This window comes from Panicum virgatum, chromosome 3K (genome assembly GCF_016808335.1).
Source record: "Panicum virgatum strain AP13 chromosome 3K, P.virgatum_v5, whole genome shotgun sequence".
NCBI lineage: Eukaryota > Viridiplantae > Streptophyta > Magnoliopsida > Poales > Poaceae > Panicum > Panicum virgatum.
In genome coordinates, this window is record NC_053138.1 from 35913278 (window position 1) to 35924780 (window position 11503).

Below are 11503 nucleotides of genomic sequence, written 5' to 3' on the forward strand. Positions count from 1 at the left end.
GGCAAGCTACACTAACACAACTTCGGCAGTGCCTACTGCTACTATCTATTTATCTCGTCATACAATCTCGTCATCATCAACTGTTTTGCTGCTTGCTTCCGATCAAGGGCGATATAGAAAGTTGCTTCCTAAATAATAGGAGGCGACTAGGGGAAGGAGGTGGACTCTGCTGAGGATCCTAGCCTATGAAGCATCAACAACCAGGCCAGCCCAATACTAGTGGCCATACCCGTGAGAAAGACAATCAGCCCGACCATCTTCATCTAGAAAAAATACAGATTTTTCTTTAGAGTAAGAGGCGACATCACCCAGCCGCACGAGCTATACATCGCACACGTTGTAGAACGGCGATTCATCGCCTGAAGCTTCCCTATGCCGATCTTGGGCTAGATTCGGCCCAATAACGCTTGGCGGAGCACCAACTCATATGAGCCGGCCTATTGCTATGCTTTTTATGATATGTTTAGACTGTTTTATCTTTTTTTTAGGGCAATGTTTTATCTTTTTCTTTTGCAGCCGCCGGCTAATCTGTCTTCATTTCCTTCTTATTTATTTATTATTATTCTATTCTCTATTTTCTTTCTCTATTTTTGTTCCACTTTTTTACCTATTCTTTTATATACAACTTCTTATACATTCTTATATTTTTTATATTACTTCCTGTCGTAATATAATAGTTCGAGGTGTACAATTTATTTGTTCGCTCTGTAGATTAAATTGTTCTGCCTTGTTAACTTATTTGGTCGTGATTTTAATGTTTTGTTCATTCTATATAATTACTTATTCGTTATGCGTTAATTTTTGTTTCACAAATATAATTATTTATTTGTGTTGTTAAAATATTTTTTTCCAGTAGCTGAAACTAATTATTTAGTATTGAAAAAATATTTTTAGAATATATTGCAAATATAAGCAAGTGTGGTCTTATTTTGAAAATCTCATCATAACAAAGATAATGATGTAATCAAAATTTAATTTGGATACATATTTAAGACTTATAGATTTTTTTAATTTGAAACCCTTTTGCATGTAGCTGATGTCAGCGATCCCCGTCCTCATCTGGTCATCCCTTTCAAGTGATGGTTTCCACAACCATCACCTGAAACAATCTATAATCATGCCCTCACCCAGCCCCATCCATTACGACAAGACCAAAAATGTCACAGGTTTACAGCATTCGAATAGCAAAAGAAAACGGAACCGAGACCTAAGGCAAGCAGCCCCACAAAGAAACAGGTTCAACAGGGAACTGGAAGCAGAGCAATAAGAAGAACAGTAGAGCACTCGCTCTACAGAAGAACGACACGCTAGATCTTCAGCCACAACGCCCATAATAAGCCAAGGAAAACTGCATAACTCCCCAGACTACAATTGAACATCGCCACCAATTTATTTCAAAAATGATGATGCAAATTTCATCAATTCGCACGGATTCAGACCCAAGTAAAATCACCCTTCATCTGCAAAATGGCAATCCTACTCTACACCTTTTAGTGGACCTGAACCAAAATTCTCACACCAAAGTTTCTACCCTTTTCAACTGATCTCAGCCATCAAAACGGCAGCCTCAAGAACGTTAAAATTTACACAGTAAGGGTGCCCTCTGCGGGCTCAGCAACTTGAGGCTTCGGCTTCGGCTTCTCAACAACAATGGCCTGTGTGGTTAGGACCATCCCTGCCACTGAGGCTGCATTCTGGAGCGCACACCTAGTAACCTTGGCAGGGTCGATCACACCGGACTCAATCAGGTTCTCATACTTGTCCGTCATTGCATTGTAACCCACTTCCCACTCACTCTCCTTGACCTTCTCAACAACCACTTCACCCTCCACTCCAGCATTGTGCGCAATCAGTGAAGCAGGTGCCACCAATGCCTGCAGAAGGTGACAAGATATTGTAAAAAGATGAGTTGTTGCTCTAACGGAAACAATATAGATGTGAAAGAACTGGTCCGAATCATGCAAATGCTTATGTCGGCAACAAAGACTACTATCTCTATGTTTACTCACAAATAAACATAGCAACACACATCTTATATGATGGGTCCTAGTCACGTTTTATCAGCAGAGATAAAGGTAATATGTGATTGGACGTCTGGTGATAGTAAATACAGCTTATGCTATCTAACTCTATAGGCACAGATCAATTTATTACCTTTTGAATAATGTCAGCACCAAGGCGCTCATCAGGATCCTCAATTTTTTCCTTGATCGAGGGGACAATGTTGGATAGGTGCACATATGCCGTACCACCTCCAGGAACAATGCCCTCCTCGATTGCAGCAAAAGTAGCATTCTTTGCATCCTCAATTCGTAGCTGGCGGTCCTCAAGCTCAGTTTCGGTTGCAGCTCCAACCTTGATAACAGCAACACCACCAGCAAGTTTCGCAATTCTCTCAGCCAATTTCTCAGTATCATAAATCGAATCAGTTTCAGCAAGCTCCTTCTTTAGCTGTGCAACCCTCGCTTGGATCTCATCTTTACTGGCTGCATCTGCTATCAGGGTGGTTGTGGTCTGATGTATCGTGACTTTCCTTGCTGTCCCAAGTTGTTCCTCTGTAGCATTTTCAACCAACAAACCAAGATCTTTTGCTAGGAACTCAGCACCTGAAAGTGAAATTACATAATCTATAAGCAAAATGAAATTGAGAAATAAATAACCAAGGATAATATAATTGTTAAAAAGAAGGCCTGAATAACAAAAACAGCTAATAAAAGCAAAGAATATGATGCTTAGTTTTATGTGTTTATCTTTGAGGAAATCACACTATCCATTTAGTTATCGCAGCATTAACTTGCAGGGAGCACTTAAAATGTTCAGTAAGCTAAAACATCATAGTTCATGCAGGTGTACACAAAGAACCAGAGTTTCTCTGGCAGGCTGACACTACTAGTCGAAATCTTCAATATGTAGGGTTCAGGGTGTCGACTCGACTAATGGACCTAAAGGGATGAACTTCAACAAACTTGCAAGTATGCTAACAATTATAAATAACTCTGAAAGGAAAAGATGCAGTTCAACTTTTCAACTCAATCATAGACACATGTCAAACACCATTAAGCGACATCTCATGTTTTTGCATCTGATGGTTGTATAAAGTTTAGCATTACAGATGAAGAATATGATCTATGAATACATGAAATGCCAACTGAAAGAAGCTCTCTGATGTTGTGATCACTTAGCATTCTTGATCCATGAATGCATGAAATGCCAACTGACAGAAGCGCCCTGACGGTGTGATCACTTAGCACACTCAAACAGTGATCACTTAGCACTCTCACCCAATTTTGTTCAATCAGTAAAAAGCAATGCAATGCAACCACAGTAGTGAACAAAGAAAATGTGTAGCAATGTGAGGAAAGACTTGAGATAAAATAGTGTTGCTTTTGGTTGCAAGACAAACCTGTGACAATGGCAATGTCCTGAAGGACAGCCTTCCGCCGCTCACCAAAGCTTGGGGCCTTAATTGCTGCAACGTTAAGGATTCCTCGAAGTTTGTTAACAACAAGAGTTGCCAAAGCTTCACCAGTAATGTCCTCAGCGATAATGAACAGTGGGGCTCTCAGCTGTGTGGTCTTCTCCAAAATTGGAAGGATTTCCTTTATGCTTGTGATCTTCTGATCAGTAATAAGAACCTTAGCATTCTCAAACTCCACAATAGATTTCTCGAGGTTGGTAACAAATTGAGGGGAAATATATCCACGGTCAATCTGCAACATTTAAAAAAACTTGAGAACCTGTGATAGTACATACGAATAATAGCATGTTGACATTATGTCAGACATCAACATCAACAGTAGTCATGGGTTATAACGAACCTCCATTCCTTCTTCAACATCAACAGTAGTCTCAAAAGATGATGAAGATTCAATTGATAGGACACCATCAGGGCCCACTTTATCAATTGCTTCGGCAATCATGGATCCAATGAATTCATCATTGCCAGCAGAGATAGACGCAACAGCTGTAAAACCGAAAAGCTCCAAATGAGGCATGAACTATGTTTCACATACACATTTTGTTATTTATCGGAGCTGAGAAGTGAAAGTAAATAAATTATACACATTATAACATCAAAATACAATAATCACCTTTGATATCACCACCACCCTTGACTGGTCTGGCCTTATTCTCAAGCTCCTGAATTAGACCCTGCACAGTTTTGTCAATTCCCTTCTTAAGTGACACAGGGTTTGCACCAGACGTTACACTCAGAAGGCCTAGCTTGATGATTTCACGAGCAAGGACAGAAGCAGTTGTAGTACCATCACCAGCAGAATCATTGGTCTTGCTAGCAACCTTTAATGACAAAGAAGTGGAGAGCATGGGATTTCAGAGTTCTCAAATAACACAATGATACTCGTGTTAAGTATAAGACAGAACGAAAAATGAAATCACCTCACGGATTAGTGCTGCACCAGCATTTTCCATTGGATCATACAGCTCAATAGCCCGGGCAATAGTCACTCCATCATTTACAACTTTGGGGCTGCCATACTCATCCAGAACTACATTCCTTCCTGAGAAAACATTCCAGAGGTTGCAGATTGCATCAGCTAAAGTACTATATACTTTCTTTTTAACACCAAATTACACAAGAACGTGTTACGATTACAGAAGGCTATGCTCGTTACACAAACCAACAAACAGAAAGACACTAAACAGGGCATTGAGGACCATAGTTAGCTTTTTAGGATGTGATGGATTGGAGGCAAGTGATGTGATGGATTGGTACCTGTGAATACATTGCAAGATTGGAGCGGGAACGAATAAGAAGTTTGAAGCTTAGTCTTTTAGGTTTCTTTCTTTGTTTTATAGCTTTTTTCTTGTATCTATGAAATCCCTCATTTGAGGTCTAGAGTCTAAGAGCTCTTGTAATTATTTTGGCTGTAGTCATTCACTTGTGAATGATCAAGGCCGGAATTTTTTTTCCATAATCTAAAAAAAGTTAGCATTTCAGGAATAGAATTCACAATTAACTAACATTCTGTCAGCATTCACGAAAGATACTGAACAAAACATTACAGAACTACTGAATAGGGGCACTGGCATTATATGAAAAAAGTCAGTGTTGTAGCATTCGAGAATGAAGTAGTTAGTGCAAGTTGCAATTCTAGAGATGAACTACAATTGAGTATCTATCAGCAAGCGTAATTTTGAAGATGAATGAAAAGCAACAGGGAATCTAACAGAAGGCACGAGCTGTGCAGCAGGCGTTCGCTACCTCGGGGCCCGAGGGTGACACCGACGGCGTTAGCGAGCTTCTCGACGCCGGCCTGGAGTGCCGCTCTGGACTTCTGGTCGAAGGCGATGTCCTTGGCGTCGGCACGGACCACGAACCGGCCGTTCCTGGCCCTCCTCGCCCTGCCCTGCTTGTAGCCAAGAAGAATTGTTACATTACATAATTGGAGAGACCTGAGAGCACATAATTCATCAGGAAACCACAGTCCACATTTCAACAAATTGGGCGAAGAACCGCAACGCAAATGGCCTTGCCGCCCGAGAAACCGCAATTGAGGAACCAAGAAACAATTGACTGTCACACCGGGAAAGCAAGAAAGCTGCGCGCCAGGGGACACAGGAGGACCAGACCTGAGAGAGGGGCCGGAGGAGAGAGGCGGTGGAGATGGCGTTGGCGGAGGCCATTGGGAGACGGAGGAGCTGGGGCCGAGCCGAGAGGATAAGATTGAGGGGGACGAGGCGGTGGATTTGGAGGCAGAGTGGCGACGCGAAGCGGGGTTTAGAGATGAGGTTGCGGTTTTATACGCTGGAGGAGAGTAGATGCGAGACTGAGGGAGGGAGATGGGGTTGATGGGTTGAGGGGCTTCTAGAACATTCAACCTATTTTGTTCGTGTTCTGCACATTAGAAGGTTTCTTTTGTGTACTATGTAGATATGAGAAAGAAAATATTTTTTTATTCGATTATGGACTAATTAGTCTCAAAAGATTCGTTTTGTATAAATTAATTAAACTGTATAATTAGTTATTTTTTAACTGCATTTAATTCTTCATACATGTGTCCGGAGTTTTGATGTGATGGGTACTGTATAAATCTTTTTTTGGCAACTAAATAGGCCCTTAGAGAAAAATGGGTTATCTTAATAACTGAATACGAAAAAAAGTGATAGTGGTTGCAATCATAAAGATAACCATAATAATTTTGGCAAACCTCAAACCAGTCCATATAAATGTAATCCCCAGCAGATAGTCAATATCAAAGGGCCATAATGTCATCTACCCTCATTTTATGGTTAGTTGAACTATTTCTTACTCGGTGCTTTTTTTTGTTAAGATTACACAGTACAACGCAGACACTCACAACACACGCACACTCACACCCCTATAAACACATGTACGTAAATCCTACCTGTCGGTGTCCTGACCCGGCGGTCCGGACCCAACTAGTGATGATGCTGCGTGTTTTCTCGTCCCAGATGTTGATGCAAGAGGCAACACAGTAACGCATGGGTTTATCTTGGTTCCGGCCACGGGGCCGTACGTCCAGCAAGGAGGTGTGCGAGGGCACTGTATTATCCTGCACCAGAGGTGGCTGTAGTAGGGGGTACAGGCGAGGCGAGAGAGGGAGGGAGGCTCCCAAGTCTCTGCTAGGAGAAGTTGATTGAGGCGAGTGCCAATATCGGGTGCTCAGTGGTGCTGAGTGTTGCGTTATATCGAATGGGTCTGACCGCGCGACCCCCTTAAAGGAAGCCCGCCTTCTCCTTTTATAGACACAAGGAGGGACGGTGTACATGCGCAGGGGATCGTGAAAGTTGTCGTCTTTCCCCCGAATCGCGAGGGTGCAGTGGTCGAGCACTATGGGAAGTACACTGTGGGGCATGGCGTCGGGTGTGGCAGTCGTCCTGGGCATCGTCCTCGGCCTTGCGGAGATTGCGCCGGCGTCCTGACAGCCCCAGCAAGCGTTTTGGTCGTCGCTGTAGGGTGTACCGTCTTCCAGATGTGGCGTGGCGGCATTCCGTGGGCCCTGCAAGTCAAGGTCTTGCATATATATGTGCGCCAACGGTAGTGGGGCACGTGGCGGTCCCAGCCCCCCTGGATGGAGTGCTAGCGCGTGTGCTAAGGGGGTCCGGGAGTCACGTGGAGGTCCCGGACCCCTCGAGGGGGGGGAGGTCCGGGCCTCCGGCTGCTAGTGCTGAGCATCCCTCCTTGGGGGACACGTGGCGGCGCCGGACCCCATCCCGAGCAGGGGACGGGTTCGGGGCCGCTGGTGTGGTGAGGTGGAGTCCGGACAGCCGGAGTTGGCAGAATAGTAATGGGAGCTGTGTCGAGCACGTCTCGTACCGCGTCGCAGGTTCCCACAGTGCTGCCACAGCGTCCGGGATGGCAGAGCAGTGACCGGAGTTGGCGGACGGGACTCCGATCACAGCCACTGTGGGGAATGGCGGCCTGACGCCGTCTGTTCTGGGCGCTGTGGAGGAGTGGTTGGCATTTAATGCCTCCGTACGACGGGCGGGTGTGCGGAAGGGTCGTTTGTCCCTTTCGTCGAGGGGTGGCCTCGAGCGAGACGGAGATGATTCGCCCCGCTCGAGGGTAGGTTCGCTGCCCTTGGGCGAGGCAGAGACGATTCGCCTCCTCGAGGGTAGGCTCGCTACCCTCGAGCGAGGCGGAGACGCAGGGCGCGGTCGAGGGTCTCGATGGGAGCCCTCGAGCGAGATGGAGATCACCCCGCGGGTCCGAGGGGGTGCGGATGGGCCGCGTGCTGGGCTTCTTTGAGTCCTTTCCTTTCTTCCAGATTTGGAAGGAGGCCGTAGGCCTTCGTGGGCTCAGTTGCCTAATATGTGTTTGCGTTTTTAGGGTGATTTTAGTACCGACGAATTGTCACATCCGCCGGGCCAGCACCCGGGTGCGCCTGAAAGGAGCACAGCACCGATCGATCACGTCAAGGGGTAAAATCGCCGAAATACCGTTTGGCCGAATCCCTTGACTCGACCAAAGCCTCGGGGGCTACTGTCGGGGACCACGATTAGGGAGTACTCGAGGCGCGCGCCCCTTTTTGTTTTGTTCCGGGGACGAGACACGTCAGCGTGCTGAGCGGGCTAGTGCCACGATGGCGCCTGCTGCTTTGCAACCGGTGCTTGTGCCGCGCTATCCCGCGCTCAGGGTCTCGGCCCCGCTTTCCCTGGTCGCCTTGCGGCGTGTCGTTCGAGGGCAGTCGGCCAGCGCCGATGCTGCGCCGCTCAGCGTCCAAGGGCTCAGCTTTGCTTTGTCTCATCATGCCTCATCACGGTAACCGAGGGTATCTCTCGCTCGTGGGGAGCCACGCCGTCGCGGGCGGTCCAAGCCTTCGCCCTTCGACAGGCTTAAAGCTTGGCGCCTGACGCAGCTATAAATAGGGGTCATGAGACTCCCTTTCTTCTCCAACTTCTCTGCTCTTACTTCTAGCATCGCCTAAGTCTCGTAATGTTTTCCTTTGCCTTTCACGACCGGCCCCTAGATGGGGTGGCCTGGCATTTTTTGGCTTTGATGCTAGAAAAATGCTTGCGAGCGGCGGGGGAAAGCCGGAGAGGGCGTGCGCACCATCCCTTAGCTTCGGTGGGATTAGCAGAAGAGCATTGGGCCCATGGGGTCATGCTTCTGCGATGTCCCTTAGCCTGAAGGAGGGTTGAGACGCCTGGCCATGGCATCGGCGCCAGGTTTGGTGGCCGTTCTTCGCATCGTCCCTCTTGGCGACAACGTCGCGCCTGGGGAGATGGGTCAGAGGGTGCTGTCCGCTAGCTTGACCCCCCGCAGGGTCTTCGGTGGAGGAGATGCTAGAAGAAAGCTTGCGAGGAGGGCATCCCGCTGGACTCGTGCGGTCTGGGGGCTGCTCCTCGCAATCCTGAGCAGCCTGGCCGTCGCGCCGGCCGAGGGCTCGGTGCTCTTCATCGGCACTCGCTCCTCCCCAAGGCAGGGAAAATTGCCACGCAGGTGGCAATGTGTTTGTACTTTTTGACGGCTTTAAGCCGGTCACCCTTTGTAATCTTTGTTCGCAAAGGTCAGTGAAGTCTCCTTCTCCTTCGCGGAGAGGACGACCGAAAGTGTGTGGGTGGGCACCACCCTTGTAGGGGATTTTGGTCCTCGAATGTGTGAAGTTTCCTCCGTGGGGGCGCGTCAGCGCACCCGTGGGTGTAGCGCCCGAGGCCTTGGAGGAGTGTTTACACTCGTCCAAGGGCTATGAACGTCGTCCTGCTTGGTTGCTTTACTGAGGTGGCCGTCTAGCATTTTTTTTTCAGCCGGCATCGGCACTCCTTTCAGCCGGCCTCAGCATTTTTCGTGCTGGCACAGCGACCCAGTGTCCGGCTGAACCATCTGGCACAAACCGCCGAGCTGCAGCGCACTAGGACGGCACTCGAGCAGAAGGAAGCCGAGCTCTAGCGCAAGGAGGCCGAGCTCCAAGGCAATGAGGTCGAGCTCCAGCGCAAGAAGGCGACCGTCGCCACGCTCATCGGGACCCTCGAGGAGAAGGGCAAAGCCCTCGAGGGAAAGGAGGTGGCCATCCGGAACGCGGAGGCCGCCCTCAAGGAGAAGGAGAACTCCTTGTCTTCACTTGAGGAGGCCGCCCGAGTCCAACAGGAGGAGGCACAGAAGAATATCGCAGGTGTGTGCTCAAAATTTCGCTGTTGTTGGGTTCTAATTTTTCGCAGCTTATCTTGGTTCCTTTGATCAGAGCTGAGGCAGAAAATGGTAGACGAGACTGCGGCGAAGGAAGCGGTCAACACCGCGCTCATGGCGGCGCAGGCGGAGTACGCTGACCTGGAGCGGACCGCTATGAGCGTGTGCCAGGAGCTCGAGGGGGAGGGCGCCGTGTCTGGTAGCTCGGTGATCAGCCGCCTGCGAGCGCTAGGTGGCCGGATCGCCGAGCACGCCAAGAGCACCTTCCGCCTTGGTGTCCTGCGAGCCCTCGCCATGGCCTCGACGCACTATATCATGGACCTCCAGAGGGTGTCGTCGGGGTACGTCGTTCCCAACGACGTCGATGTAGACGCCGCATCGGCTATCATGGACGACACTGACGCAGCCGCCGAGGAGTTCGCCACAGTCCTGGCCGGGAAGCTCGAAGCTGACATCCCCCCGATAGCTGAATTCGATGCTGTTGCAGACCTGCAAAGGGGGGATGATAACATAAAGGGAGACTGGGCCTCGGAGCCCATGTAATGAATTAGTGCTTGTCGTAATTGTACTTGTGAATTAAGAAATTTGTTATCGTAAATTGATAGTGTGGCCCATCGAGGCCTTGTGCATTCGAGCCCTCGTTTTCTTTACTCTACTTCTGTGTTCTCGTATGCAACTTTGGTAAACTTCTGTGATGAATTTCGCGTTCATAAGCGACTTAGGCGTGGGGTGGTGAGGGGGGTGCCGTATCCCGGAGGTGTAGGCGGCCCCACGACTCGGCCGGCCCCATACCGTAGTTGCTTATGCCTCGCGTCCGTTTTTTCCAAGTGTACGAGAAACTTAGAGACGGAAATTTTTCGAAAAAATGTTGGCGATTTTTGGGGACGTTCGGGGGTTCCCCCCATAGTAGCCCCCGACGGAGGCTTAGCTTTGCCGAGGGTAAAGCCAGGCATACTTCTGTGTTCGTGCGCATCCGAGCTCCCGAGGGTCCGGAAGGTTCCCAAAAAATAAACAAGTAAAGCATACTCCTTTATTGTTTTAGGAAATCGAAAATACGAGTACAAACGATGTACAAATAGCTCGGAACTATAAGTTTAGAAGCGACGTAGCTGCTGTATATTCCAAGCATTGGTGAAGACTTCGCCGTTTTCGTTCGCCAGTTTGTACGTGCCGGGCTTGAGCACCTCGGCGATGATGCATGGGCCTTCCCCCGGTGGTGAGAGCTTATGGCGGCCCCTGTTCTCCTGTCGAAGCCTCAGCACCAAGTCCCCTTTGTTGAGGTCTCGGCGCCGAACTCTCTGTGCTTGATATCTTCGCAAAGACTGCTGGTAGCACGCAAAGTGTAGGAGCGCCATGTCTCGAGCCTCGTCCACTTGATCCAGCGAGTCTTCGCGGGCTCGCTGGTTCTGCTGCTCTTGATAGGCCTTGAGCCTTGGTGACCCGTACTTCAGGTTCGTGGGGAGTATGGCCTCGGCACCATAGACGAGGAAGAATGGGGTAAAGCCCGTGGCTCTGCTTGGGGTCATCCTAAGGCTCCAAATAACTGAGGGTAGCTCTGTGAGCCACCTCCGGCCAAACTTGTTCAGCTTGTTGAAGATCCTTAGTTTCAGTCCTTGGAGGATCATGCCATTGGCACGCTCTACTTGCCCATTCATCTGTGGGTGCGTCACAGCCGACTAGTCCACACGTATGTGGTAGCTGTCGCAGAACGCCAAGAACTTCTTGCCTGTGAACTGGGTGCCGTTGTCGGTGATGATCGAGTTCGGGACCCCAAACCTGAAGACAATGTCAGTAAAGAACAGAATGGCTTTCTCGGATTTAATCTTGCCGATGGGTCGAGCCTCGATCCACTTGGAGAATTTGTCGATCGCTACCAACAAGTGGGTGAAGCCC

The 11503-nt window shown here is 48.8% G+C and overlaps 1 protein-coding gene across 1 annotated transcript; it reads right to left on the reverse strand.

Annotated features, from left to right (window-relative positions):
- Positions 1 to 1366: 1366 nt before the first annotated feature.
- Positions 1367 to 5781, reverse strand: LOC120699106 (ruBisCO large subunit-binding protein subunit alpha, chloroplastic). The gene is made up of 8 exons (XM_039982973.1): positions 5593 to 5781; positions 5225 to 5369; positions 4399 to 4520; positions 4092 to 4299; positions 3819 to 3964; positions 3404 to 3710; positions 2155 to 2606; positions 1367 to 1874 (listed from the first exon to the last, which is right to left on the reverse strand). The coding sequence occupies exons 1-8, from the start codon at positions 5644 to 5646 to the stop codon at positions 1584 to 1586; spliced, it is 1725 nt and encodes a 574-aa protein (XP_039838907.1). The 5' UTR covers positions 5647 to 5781; the 3' UTR covers positions 1367 to 1583.
- Between the last annotated feature and the right edge of the window lie 5722 nt (positions 5782 to 11503).